Consider the following 14,486-nt stretch of genomic DNA (forward strand, 5'->3'; position numbering starts at 1 on the left):
TCACTTGATTTGTCTGTGAGACAGCTGAGAAAAGGTCCTGGGGGGGGGGCTACTGGACATGCCTTTGATATTGCCAGTGGATCAACAAACTTTTATTCAGAGGTGAAGCTAAGCAGGCATGGGCTAATGCATCATACGGTTATAAAAGTGGCCGCCAGTTTAAGTATAAATGGGTCAAAACTGCAATGTTAGTGGTACAACTCTACTGGAGTTCTCTACTCTACTGGTGAAAACAAGTAAATTACTTTTATACCTGAGTTTAATCATCAATTGTCTATTTTTAGCAATTTGATAGAACTGAATGGTGTGCCAGATCATTTCAAAGAGCATTACTGTGGGTCTGGAATCAATGGCAGGCCAGGGAAAGGTAAAAATCCTCTAGAGGGATATTAATAAACCAAGTAGACTTTTACAACATTCCAGTAACCTCATGAATCAAGATACTAGGTTTTTATTCTCAGTATACTTCATTCACTGAATTTAAATTGCCTAGTTTACGAGATGACCTTTGTACTCATGTCTCTGTGGTAACAGTCCAGGTCTCTGCGTTGCTAGTTCAGTAGCATAATTTGGATGCAAATGTTCCCAAGCAGTCTATCCTAATCTTCGCACTGTTCCCAGTATGTCTACATTTTACATCTACACTTTCCCCATTGTGTCCTTTTTATATATACCCATAGTTTTCAGGTGGTACTTTATTCATCCTCAATGTGTAGGAAGGAACTGCAGATGCTGGTTTAAACTGAAGATAGACACAAAAATCTGGAGTAATTCTGTGGGTCAAACAGCATCTCTGGAGAAAACGAATAGGTGGCGTTTCAGGTCCGAAGAAAGGTCTCAATCCGCAACTTCACCTATTCTCCAGAGATGCTGTTCGACCCGCTGAGTTACTCCAGCTTTTTGTGATCAGCCATACTGAGTTGTTCTGCTCTGTATAATGCTATTGTTCACTATCTCCCCTTGATGCATGATTAATTTAAATTTGCTTGGCTCCCCTGTACAGGTCTTCGTGGTTTAATGCTTGCAGTTATGTTAGCAGCTCTCATGAGTTCACTGGCATCCATCTTCAATAGCAGCAGCACTCTCTTCACCATGGACATCTGGGCAAGAATCCGGAAGCAAGCCAGCAACAAGGAACTAATGATTGTTGGCAGGTGAATGGTCATTAACAGAATCAAAGACATGTTTCGCAACAGAATTACAGACGAATGAAGACATTTTGGCACATCACAGCTCATCAATCTTGAAGATATTAACCCCTGCAACATTTTAATTGTTAGTTAAATAATTCCAGGAATTTTAGTTCACTGCAGCTGGAAATAATTACACATGTTGCTCATTGTTCGAAAGACTGAGTGAATTATCTTCTTCTAATCTTACTGGCTGTACATGGCTACATTTTGACCGCAGTGCCATTACAATCACAAAGTCATATGCAACCTCTCTTTCTACTTTATCTTATTCTTAAATATCATGGCTAGGATTTATTTCAGGAAACAGTGCAAAAGAGGAATCAAGGGTACAAATTGATGTACATATGCAAAATAGAACTAATCATAGCAACAGGTATGAATCGCAAATTTCCTTGTCCTGTTCCTCAGGATCTGGATTCTCTGTATTGTCACGATCAGCATTGCATGGATACCTGTGGTACAGGCAGCACAAAGTGGACAACTCTTCGACTATATCCAGTCTGTCACCAGTTATTTGGCACCACCCATTGGCGCAGTTGTCCTGCTGGGTGTCTTTGTGAAAAGGATCAATGAGCCAGTAAGTAGCTATTCTGATATAAGAGTGACTGATGGAAATGTATAATATCCTATTCATCTCCAGATTGATCCCTTATTATTCCCAGAACAAATACAACATGTTAGATACAATGTGAAGCACCTGCCATACTTCCCTTTGAGACACACATTAGCCAGGTGCACAAAGTGTTGGACATGGATCAACCGGGTTCAATATTTTAAAGAAAATGTGGTATAGTTCTAATGAAGGGGTCTCAAATTTGGAACATAAACCAAATACCCTGAGTTACACACCTCATATCGATGGATATATCAGGTCTGAGAATGGAGCTTATCTTTGTGATGGGCAGGTAAAGATGAATGCTGATGACCAGAAGTTCTGCCCTTCACAACAGAATTGGAACTGATTTGAACAAGTATGAACGGAGAATAAGCTACCTGCGATAGAGAGTGCCCATAGTCTGAAAGACTTGTCTTTTCATTTATATTTCTTCTGTCAGCTGTGCTTCTGAGCAAGGAAATCATCTTCTCTAGTTTCAGGCAAGGAAATCATCTTCTCCCCTTCCTTCTATTAGGGAACTGTAATTATGCAATTTAAATTGCCGTGGATATTTTCATAATTTATCAATAAAATGAAGTCAGAAATAGAGCAGAGGTATGTGGAAATTAAAGGAGTCAGAATAAGTACACAAGAAAAAAGTAGTAACTAAACCTGGGAGGTACTCTGTCACTGGGAGTACAGACAATGCAACTCCTTCTTAAATCTACCCTGGTGACAGGTTACTTTCACTGTATAACCTCCTCATTCCCAGTATCTGCTCCTCCTACATGACCGGCATTTGACTGAATAAGTGAAACAGTGGCTGACGATACAAACCGTTGCCAAACAGTGGACGAACCAGACTCTTGATTTTTTTTTCCTTCTCCTGTGTTAACATTTTTCAGAGGAATTGGAACCAATGTTCAATTTTCTCTCAATGTTCATCTTGCACTTCCCCAGTGATGTTCTTCCTGGATTCCTGAGAGTCATGGAGTAAGAGCCACAATCCTACAAATTAGGGCGGCACACAGAGCCAGAGGCCAGGGTGCGACTGTGTGAAGTTTGCACGTTCTCCCTGTGAGCACGTGGGTGTCCTCTGGCTGCTCCGGTTTCCTCCCACTTCCCAAAGATGTGCGGGTGTGTAGGTTAATTGGCCTCTGTAAATTCTCCCTCGTGTGTAGGCAGTGGATGATAAAGTGGGATGACGTAGAACTGGTGTGAATGAGTAAATTCACTTCACTGCACCTTATGGTGCATGTGACAAATACATTTGAATTTGATTTGATTGATAGTCAGCATGGACTTAGTGAGCCGAAGAGCCTATTTCTATGCTGTATTTTTCAATCAATCAAGTTACTCCTCGTTGTTTTGACTTATTCCAATGGGTGCTGGAGAGACATATAACCTTACTTTGATTCATTGAGATACACAATACTCATTTTCCACCCTGCTTTGCTTAAAAGGATAACTGTCTTAAATTTTAAAGGATCCTTAGATGATTAAAAGATCCTCAGATAATTACTTTTTCTGATAATTATACTGATGGAATGGTTATTTCTTTAGTTCTTTCACTAAACTACACTTTAAGACTTTCATGGTTTCCTTCGCCTGAAGTTAGATTAAAACTGAGTAATGAATCAGTCTTTCCATGCTTAATATCTGATTTTCCATAAGTAAAAACCCTCTCAGAGGTGATAGAGGATTATGATTAACATGCAGGCTGGACCCAAAAATTACTTACTGCCATTGGTTTATAGGATTGTTAGTAACTTTAATAATAATTGCTATAGATGAGCATACTTGCTGCTAGTTGTGATTAGATTCCTGTCCATTACTCTGCAGGGTGCCTTCTGGGGTTTGATCGGAGGTCTGGCAATGGGTCTCTGTCGCATGATAGCCGAGTTTGTCTATGGCACGGGCAGCTGCATCTTCCCATCCTCTTGCCCCTTTATCTTCTGTGGCATCCACTACCTCCATTTTGCCATCATTTTGTTCAGCTGCACATGTATCCTGGTCCTCATCATCTCCTTCTGCACTCCAAAGATCGAAGAAAAACATGTGAGTTTTTGTTGATTAATAATTGGCTTCTATTTCACAACGAAGAAAGGCATAATATTTACCCTTTATCGCAATGTGCTTGTCTCATTAACTATTTTTATCTTTCTATTTCTGATAGCAGCAAGAGTAACCCATTTGCGTCATCAATCAATAATCAAAAAATGCTGAAGAAACTCAGCAGGAGATGCAGCATCTATGGAGAGAAGGAATAGGCGACGTTTCAGGTCGAGACCCTTCTTCAGTCTGAGTGCACCTTGGTGTACAAGTTCATCTGAAGAAGGGTCTCGACCCGAAACGTCGCCTATTCCTTCTTTCCAAAGATGCTGCCTCACCCGCTGAGTTTCTCCAGCATTTTTTGTCTACATTCAATTGTTCCACCATCTGCAGTTCTTTCTTAAATATAATTCTGGTCTTCTTCTACCTCACCACACTTCCTCACATTCCTTAATACCTTAATTCCTTAGTAGCTTCACTGTCAGAATTTTTAAGTCTTAAAAATGTGGTAACTGAGCACCTGAAATAGAGAGTAGTGATATTGTGATTTATTATTGTCATGTGCAACAAGATACCGTGGGCTATCCAGTTAAATAATACACAAATGCAACAGGTAAGTGCAGAAAGTAAAAGGAAACTGAGTGCCGCATATAGTGTTACAGCTACAGAGGAAGTGCAGATGAAAAAGATTGCAAGATTGGGTGATCGGTAATAGAGGATTTTTTGTGCGACTGGTTGGCTGTGGCTAGAGAAGTTTAATTGGGATCAGTTTTGGCGCCCTTGCAGTTTGTACATGAATGGTTTGGATGTCATAGAAACATAGAAACATAGAAATTAGGTGCAGGAGTAGGCCATTCGGCCCTTCGAGCCTGCACCGCCATTCAATATGATCATGGCTGATCATCCAACTCAGTATCCCGTACCTGCCTTCTCTCCATACCCTCTGATCCCCTTAGCCACAAGGGCCACATCTAACTCCCTCTTAAATATAGCCAATGAACTGGCCTCGACTACCCTCTGTGGCAGAGAGTTCCAGAGATTCACCACTCTCTGTGTGAAAAAAGTTCTTCTCATCTCGGTTTTAAAGGATTTCCCCCTTATCCTTAAGCTGTGACCCCTTGTCCTGGACTTCCCCAACATCGGGAGCAATCTTCCTGCATCTAGCCTGTCCAACCCCTTAAGAATTTTGTAAGCTTCTATAAGATCCCCTCTCAATCTCCTAAATTCTAGAGAGTATAAACCAAGTCTATCCAGTCTTTCTTCATAAGACAGTCCTGACATCCCAGGAATCAGTCTGGTGAACCTTCTCTGCACTCCCTCTATGGCAATAATGTCCTTCCTCAGATTTGGAGACCAAAACTGTACGCAATACTCCAGGTGTGGTCTCACCAAGACCCTGTACAACTGCAGTAGAACCTCCCTGCTCCTATACTCAAATCCTTTTGCTATGAAAGCTAACATACCATTCGCTTTCTTCACTGCCTGCTGCACCTGCATGCCCACTTTCAATGACTGGTGTACCATGACACCCAGGTCTCGCTGCATCTCCCCTTTTCCTAGTCGGCCACCATTTAGATAATAGTCTGCTTTCCTGTTTTTGCCACCAAAATGGATAACCTCACATTTATCCACATTATACTGCATCTGCCAAACATTTGCCCACTCACCCAGCCTATCCAAGTCACCTTGCAGTCTCCTAGCATCCTCCTCACAGCTAACACTGCCCCCCAGCTTAGTGTCATCCGCAAACTTGGAGATATTGCCTTCAATTCCCTCATCCAGATCATTAATATATATTGTAAATAGCTGGGGTCCCAGCACTGAGCCTTGCGGTACCCCACTAGTCACTGCCTGCCATTGTGAAAAGGACCCGTTTACTCCTACTCTTTGCTTCCTGTTTGCCAGCCAGTTCTCTATCCACATCAATACTGAACCCCCAATACCGTGTGCTTTAAGTTTGTAAACTAATCTCTTATGTGGGACCTTGTCGAAAGCCTTCTGGAAGTCCAGATACACCACATCCACTGGTTCTCCCCTATCCACGCTACTAGTTACATCCTCGAAGAATTCTATAAGATTCGTCAGACATGATTTACCTTTTGTAAATCCATGCTGACTTTGTCCAATGATTTCACCACTTTCCAAATGTGCTGCTATCCCATCTTTAATAACTGACTCTAGCAGTTTCCCCACTACCGATGTTAGACTAACTGGTCTGTAATTCCCCGTTTTCTCTCTCCCTCCCTTCTTAAAAAGTGGGGTTACGTTTGCTACCCGCCAATCCTCAGGAACTACTCCAGAATCTAAAGAGTTTTGAAAGATTATTACTCATGCATGTCGATGAAGAAGGCATGATCAGGAAGTTTGCAGATGCCACGAAGATTGGTGAAGTTGTTGATATTGTGGAGTTGTCATAGGATATAGAGTGATGCCGATGAAATTGGCTGAGAAATGGCAGATGGAGTTTAATCCAGATAATTGTGGTGTACAAGTCCATCTGTAACCAGTTCTCAGTCCATGTTGATGTCCCATGAGCCCTAATTATGTGCCTCGTGTGTGGCATTTTCTCTTGTGAATTTTATCAATCAGATGTGCTGCATCTACTTCTCTTTATCTGTTGATCTGCGATTGGCTCAGTTTAAATTTCTCATGGTAAAAGATACTGATAGAAGAAAGGAGAAAAAAGAGAATGAGAGAGAATTTGAGTTTTTGTTTAATTTATTGTCACATGTACTAAGGTACAGGGAAAGCTTTTGTTGCGTGCTAACCTGTTAGCGGAAAGACAATATACATGATTACAATTGAGCCGTCTACAGTGTACAGATGCATGATCAAGGGAATAACATGAATAATATTTAGTGCAAGATAAAGCCAGTAGAGTCCGATCAAAGATAGTCCAAGGGTCTCCAATTAAGTAAGTAGTAGTTCAGGACTGCTCTTTAGTTGTTGTTAGGATGGTTCAGTTGCTTGATAACAGCTGGGAAGAAACTGTCCCTGAATCTGGAATCCGAAGAGGTGAATAAAGATATGTGAAAGAGAGGAGAGAGACAATGAGGTGAAGGGAGATAAAAGGCACCCTGGTGTACTTACAGAAGAGGGCAGACAGCAAGGGAAGAGGAAAAAGAGACTGATTGTTAGCAGCAGAAGATAGATGGAGAAACACTAAAATGGCAAGAGACTGAGATAAATTAGGAGGCAATGTAAAAAAGCAGATTATAAAGGATGAGATAATGAAGATAGAGACATGGATCTAAAGACAGAGAGAGTCAACAAAGAGTAAAAGATAAACAGATTGGCAAAAATGAGCTAATACATAATGAGAATAAGATATCTTTGAGGTGTAACAGATGGTAGATGAACAAGTCCAATGGATGTGGTGCAAACAGACTTCCAGAAAGACATTGATAATCTACTACACAGAAAACTTTTTTGGAGGAAATTAAGTGGCATAGAATTGAAGTTTTATGGTAAACAAGATGAAAAACTTGCCTGAAGGGAAGGAACAGATGGCAGGATTTTTAAACATTAAATGCCAGGAAACATTAACTTCTATTCTGGGACCACTTTGGTTGACTGTGCACTTGAATAATTTGTATATAAAGCCAGGGACAGTGAAGTCCAAGTGTGCAGATGATACTAAACAGGCAGAGTAAATAATTATGATTTGAAATGAAAGTTTGGTGAGGTTTACAAGATATTTAAAGCAGCTTCTAAGAATGATATGGACATATAAAGAATGTAAAAGCCAAGACATAATGAAACTGGATAAAATTGGATTGGTTTCAGAATGGGTTTCATTATCAGAGTCACAGAAATTATACTAATTGTACATATTTGGGTCTTCAGCTCCATCGCCTGGTGTACAGCCTTCGCTACAGCCAGGCTGAAAGGGTTGACCTGGACGTTATTGAAATGGTGAAGCCAACTCTGAAAGTACAAGAAGAAGTAGAAAACAGCACGGTTGGCATGCACCCAGTGACAACAGGTAGTAAGGCTGGAAATTTATAGCTACTAAGGTTACAGGGGAACTAGAAACGGACCAAAGCAAAGAAAAGTTATGAAAAAATATTGGCAGGTTAAAAATTTTAACAATCCAAAGATGTTTTAAATTTACAAAAGGAACAAGAGTATAACTAACTCTTTATTGTATCAACATGATAGGCCAATGGCTTCCTTTTGTGTCTTAGTTTTCTATGATTCTAAGGGGGGGGGGGGGGGGGAAGGAAGACGGGGGAGCTTTATTAAATGTTCAGAGAACTGATAATTGAACACAACACAAGGAAATTATTTTGATGAATGAGTTCCTTGTGAGGCAAGACATTGCACAAAACTTGATTACACACAGAGAAATGATTGTGAATGCTGAAGCCATGATTATTGTATCCAGTAAAAAATAAATGGATACTTAGTTGAAAGACTGAAGGTTTAGTTGTGGAGTAACATGGGCCCTTAGCAAATAGGCCCTAAGGTCTAATTCAATCAATCAATCAACCTTTATTGTCATCTTGCAAGCAACAGTTGTACAGTGCAAAATGAAAAGACATTTCCAGGGAAAAGACGTTTCCAGCATCGCACATGAAATTTAAAACATTTCACACATAATAACACTAAAAACAATCCAGTCCCTGATGGAACAGTATAAATAGTTAAAAGCAGGTAAAACAACAACGTTAAAATACAGTAAAACCAATCATAAAAATGTCCGGGGCAGCTGATTTGAGTGGCCAGTGCCAGTTATTAAAGTGTCCGTGCCAGCCGCAGAATCAGGTGACTGTGAGTACAGAGTGACTGTTTAGCAGCCTCACAGCCTGTGGTAGGAAGCTGTTTAGCAGTCTTGTAGTCCGGGCTTTGATGCTGCGATATCTCTTGCCTGATGGCAGGAGATCCAGGTGTATGTGGAGGGGGTGCAGTTTGTCCTTAGCAATTCTCTGAGCTTTTTTCAGACAGCGGCTCTGGAAAATTCGTCCATGTCAACCAAAAGCACCCTCCTAAGCTGGTCCTATTTGACTATGTTAAGCCTATTTCCTTCTAAACCTTTCCTATCAATGTAATTGTCTCTTAAATATTGTTATTGTGCATGCCTCTACCACTTTCCCTGGTAGCTCATTCCATATAGACACCACCCTCTGTGTGGAGGTTGCCCCTCAGGCTCCATTTAAATCTTTCCCACTCTCATCGAAAACCTATGTCCTCTTGTTTTTGATTCCCCCTCCCTTGGAAAAAGAGTGTGTGAATTCACACTCTATGCCCCTCGTAATTTTATGTTCTTCTATCAGGACACCCCTCAGTTCTCCTAAAAGTCCAATCAATAAACTCCTCGCCTGCCCAAACTCTCCCCATAACTTAGGCCGTCGAGTCCTGCCAACATTCTGGTAACTCTCCTTTGCACTTGTTCCAGCTTAATGTGTCTGAACGTGTCCAAGAAATCCTGAAATGGGAGGGAGAGGAGCCTGAGGTTGTGGTGCATATAGGTACCAACGACATAGGTAAAAAAAGAGAAGAGGTCCTGAAAGAAGAATTTAGGGAGTTAGGTAGAGAGTTAAGGAGAAGGACTGGAAAGGTAACAATCTCAGGATTACTGCCTGTGCCACGCGACAGTGAGAGTAGGAATGGAGCGAGGTGGAGGATAAATGCGTGGATGAGAGACTGGTGCAGTGGGTATGGATTCAAGTTTCTGGATCATTGGGACCTCTTTTGGGGAAGGTGCGACCTGTACAGAAAGGACGGGTTGCACTTGAACTCAAGGGGGACCAATATCCTGGCGGGGAGATTTGCAAAGGCTACTGGGGAGACTTTAAACTAGTATGGTTGGGGGGAGGGACTCAAATTGGGAAAGCTAGCAGTCAGTGTGTGAAGCAGGGGGCAGTGAATGGTAGCACTCTGACCCAAAATGTAGGGGAGAGAGAAGAAAAAGAAAATAATCAGAGAATAAGAGAGGGTGGGTTTCTTAAATGTGTATATTTTAATGCTAGGAGCATTGTAAGAAAAGTGGATGAACTTAGAGCCTGGATTGACACCTGGAAGTATGATGTTGTGGCGATCAGTGAAACATGGTTGCAGGAAGGCTGTGATTGGAAACTAAATATTCCAGGATTTCATTGCTTCAGGTGTGATAGAATTGGAGGGGCAAGAGGTGGAGGTGTTGCATTGCTTATCAGGGAAGATATTACAGCAGTGCTTTGGCAGGATAGATTAGAGGGCTCGTCTAGGGAGGCTATTTGGGTGGAACTGAGAAATGGGAAAGGGGTAGCAACACTTATAGGGGTGTATTATAGACCGCCAAATGGGGAGCGAGAATTGGAAGAGCAAATATGTAAGGAGATTGCAGATATTAGTAGTAAGCACAAGGTAGTGATTGTGGGAGATTTCAATTTTCCACACATAGACTGGGAAACACATTCTGTAAATGGGCTGGATGGGTTGGAGTTTGTAAAATGTGTGCAGGATAGTTTTTTGCAACAATACATAGAAGTACCTACTAGAGAAGGGGCGGTACTGGACCTCCTGTTAGGAAATGAGATGGGTCAGGTGGCAGAGGTATGCGTTGGGGAACAGTTCGGGTCCAGTGATCACAATACCATTAGTTTCAATATAATTATGGAGAGGGACAAAACTGGACCTAGGGTTGAGATTTTTGATTGGAGAAAGGCTAACTTTGAGGAGATGCGAAAGGATTTAAAAGGAGTAAATTGGGACAGTTTGTTTTATGGGAAAGATGTGGAAGAGAAATGGAGTACATTTAAAGGTGAAATTTTAAGAGTACAGAATCTTTATGTCCCTGTTCGGTTGAAAGGAAATCGTAAAAATTGTAAAGAGCCATGGTTTTCAAGGGAAATTGGACACTTGGTTCGGAAAAAGAGGGAGATCTACAATAGTTATAGGCAGCATGGAGTAAATGAGGTGCTTGAGGAGTATAAAGAATGTAAAAAGAATCTTAAGAAAGAAATTAGAAAAGCTAAAAGAAGATATGAGGTTGCTTTGGCAAGTAAGGTAAAAGTAAATCCGAAGGGTTTCTACCGCTATATTAATAGCAAAAGGATAACGAGGGATAAAATTGGTCCATTAGAGAGTCAGAGTGGCCAACTATCTGCAGAGCCAAAAGAGATGGGGGAGATATTGAACAGTTTCTTTTCTTCGGTATTCACCAAGGAGAAGGATATTGAATTATGTGAGGTAAGGGAAACAAGTAGAGTAGCTATGGAAACTATGAGGATCAAAGAAGAGGAAGTACTGACACTTTTGAGAAATATAAAAGTGGATAAGTCTCCAGGTCCGGACAGGATATTCCCTAGGACATTGAGGGAAGTTAGTGTAGAAATAGCAGGGGCTATGGCAGAAATATTTCAAATGTCATTAGAAACGGGAATAGTGCCGGAGGATTGGCGTACTGCGCATGTTGTTCCATTGTTTAAAAAGAGGTCTAAGAGTAAACCTAGCAATTATAGACCTGTTAGTTTGACGTCAGTGGTGGGCAAATTAATGGAAAGAATACTTAGAGATAATATATATAAGCATCTGGATAAACAGGGTCTGATTAGGAACAGTCAACATGGATTTGTGCCTGGAAGTTCATGTTTGACTAATCTTCTTGAATTTTTTGAAGATGTTACTCGGGAAATTGATGAGGGTAAAGCAGTGGATGTTGTGTATATGGACTTCAGTAAGGCCTTTGACAAGGTTCCTCATGGAAGGTTGGTTAAGAAGGTTCAATGGTTGGGTATTAATGGTGGAGTAGCAAGATGGATTCAACAGTGGCTGAAAGGGAGATGCCAGAGAGTAATGGTGGATGGTTGTTTGTCAGGTTGGAGGCCAGTGACGAGTGGGGTGCCACAGGGATCTGTGTTGGGTTCACTGTTGTTTGTCATGTACATCAATGATCTGGACGATGGCGTGGTAAATTGGATTAGTAAGTATGCAGATTATACTAAGATAGGTGGGGTTGCGGGTAATGAAGTAGAGTTTCAAAGTCTACAGAGAGATTTATGCCAGTTGGAAGAGTGGGCTGAAAGATGGCAGATGGAGTTTAATGCTGATAAGTGTGAGGTGCTACATCTTGGCAGGACAAATCAAAATAGGACGTACATGGTAAATGGTAGGGAATTGAAGAATGTAGGTGAACAGAGGGATCTGGGAATAACTGTGCACAGTTCCCTGAAAGTGGAATCTCATGTAGATAGGGTGGTAAAGAAAGCTTTTGGTGTGCTGGCCTTTATAAATCAGAGCATTGAGTATAGAAGTTGGGATGTAATGTTAAAATTGTACAAGGCATTGGTGAGGCCAATTCTGGAGTATGGTGTACAATTTTGGTCGCCTAATTATAGGAAGGATGTCAACAAAATAGAGAGAGTACAGAGGAAATTTACTAGAATGTTGCCTGGGTTTCAGCAACTAAGTTACAGAGAAAGGTTGAACAAGTTAGGGCTTTATTCTTTGGAGCGCAGAAGGTTAAGGGGGGACTTGATAGAGGTTTTTAAAATGATGAGAGGGATAGACAGAGTTGACGTGGAAAAGCTTTTCCCACTGAGAGTAGGGAAGATTCAAACAAGGGGACATGACTTGAGAATTAAGGGACTGAAGTTTAGGGGTAACATGAGGGGGAACTTCTTTACTCAGAGAGTGGTAGCTGTGTGGAATGAGCTTCCAGTGAAGGTGGTGGAGGCAGGTTCGTTTTTATCATTTAAAAATAAATTGGATAGTTATATGGATGGGAAAGGAATGGAGGGTTATGGTCTGAGCGCAGGTATATGGGACTAGGGGAGATTATGTGTTCGGCACGGACTAGAAGGGTCGAGATGGCCTGTTTCCGTGCTGTAATTGTTATATGGTTATATGGTTATATGGTTAATGACGTCTTTCCTATAACAGGGTAACCAAAACTGTACAGAATACTCCAAGTTTGGCCTCACCAATGTCTTGCATTGCTGCAATTTAGCATTCCAACTCCTGTACTCAGAGCCCTGACTGATGAAGGTTAGCACATCAAACGCCTTCTTCATCAATCTTCCTGGAATGCTATTTAGATTGTACTACGTACTTGTACTCCTGGATCTCTCTGCACTGCAACATTCCCCAGAGTCCTACTGTTCAATGTGAAAGTCCTACCCTGGTTAGACATCCCATTAAATGCAAAATTGTATTAATCTGAATTGAACACCACTTGCCATTCGTCAGCTCACTTACCTAGCTGATCGAGATCTTGTAATTGTTGACAACCTTCTTCACTGATATGGTGCCTCCTTTTTTAGTGTCATCATCAAACTTAGTAATCATGTCATGTATATTATCATCCCAATTGTTTAAATAAATGATGAGCATCAATTCCTGTGGATTAGTCACTTGCCTACACTCTGAAAACAGCCTAAAACTATCACCCTCTGCTTCCTCACATCAAGCCGATGATCTTATTTGCTAGCTCCCCCTGGATCCCATGCGATCTAACCTTCCAGACCAGCCTACCATGCAGGACTCTGTCAAAGGCCATTGTGATGTATATGTGGCAGTGCCCCTTGAGGCCAAAAGCTGAAGCTTTAAGACCACCAAAACCTCCTCTTTGGTAATTCATATATCTTGCAAGACATCACAATTAATTTGCTTCAATTCCTGAGGAATATTCATGAAATATTTCACGTATCTCCAGTAGCTCAGCACATAGGTGCCGATGCTGATCCTAATGAAGACATCTTTTCTCCCTGGCCACCATATTACTTTTATTTAATCTGTGAAATATCTTGGGATTTCTCTTTACCTTGCTTGCCAGATCTAAATCGCCTACTTTTTTTCTCTCCTCCTAAGTGTACTCCTATACTTCTTATACTCGTTAGTTGGACATACATAGGTCAAATTAGGAGAGAATATATTGGATTTTGCTGGATACATGGAAATGTCATCTGATGAATGGTATTGATCAGCAAAGTTTACAGATGAAAGGATATGAAATAGTATGGCTGGAACTCAAATGACCTTGGGGCTAGGATATAAGCAGCCCTGCTTGAATAAGCCTAATTGTTCCAAAGTTAGATGTGTGTGGTAGTTCACGTGAATATGATGCCGACACTCTAATTTTGGATAGACATAAAATGCTGGAGTGCTAGCTCAATGGGACAGGCAGCATCTCTGCAGAGAAGGAAGGACTAGCATTTTGTGTCTATCTTCGGTTTAAACCAGCATCTGCAGTTCCTTCCTACACACTCTAATTTTGGATCTGAGATTTGTCATCTGAATGAGCTCAGTTTTAAATTTCAACAATTCACTATTTATATTTTCCAGCTGAGGAAGAAAAACCAAGGAAGAAAAATAATGTATTTATCATTTGTTGTGCTTGGTTCTGTGGCATTAGCTCAGAGCCAGTGCCAGAACCAACAGCAGAGGAGAAGGCAGAAGCTATGAGGAAAATGACTGACATAAGTGAAGGAACCATCTGGAGCAGAGTGGTTAACATCAATGTCATTATTATGATGTGTGTTGCTGTCTTTCTGTGGGGCTATTATGCTTAATAAAATATTATTTTAAAACTGCTTTATCTTAATCCAATTTATTGCTGCCCAATAGGTTTTAACAAGCCTTTTGTTTTTGTTAATCTATCTGGTTAGCTTTTTGGATAGATTGGATAGTTGGCTTAATACCTTAATTATCCCCTTTCAAAGGTT

The 14,486-nt window shown here is 41.0% G+C and overlaps 1 protein-coding gene across 1 annotated transcript in view; it reads left to right on the plus strand.

Annotated features, from left to right (window-relative positions):
- LOC116989016 (sodium/glucose cotransporter 2-like) overlaps positions 1 to 14,333 on the plus strand; it is a 38,300-nt gene extending 23,967 nt beyond the window's left edge. The window contains exons 11-15 of the mRNA XM_033046131.1: positions 1,004 to 1,154; positions 1,602 to 1,770; positions 3,631 to 3,846; positions 7,687 to 7,825; positions 14,107 to 14,333. Of these exons, the coding sequence (XP_032902022.1) occupies positions 1,004 to 1,154; positions 1,602 to 1,770; positions 3,631 to 3,846; positions 7,687 to 7,825; positions 14,107 to 14,333 (902 nt within the window). The remainder of the gene's footprint in view (positions 1 to 1,003; positions 1,155 to 1,601; positions 1,771 to 3,630; positions 3,847 to 7,686; positions 7,826 to 14,106) is intronic.
- The last annotated feature ends 153 nt before the right edge of the window (positions 14,334 to 14,486 follow it).

The sequence above is a fragment of the Amblyraja radiata genome, chromosome 28, assembly GCF_010909765.2.
Source record: "Amblyraja radiata isolate CabotCenter1 chromosome 28, sAmbRad1.1.pri, whole genome shotgun sequence".
Lineage (NCBI taxonomy): Eukaryota > Metazoa > Chordata > Chondrichthyes > Rajiformes > Rajidae > Amblyraja > Amblyraja radiata.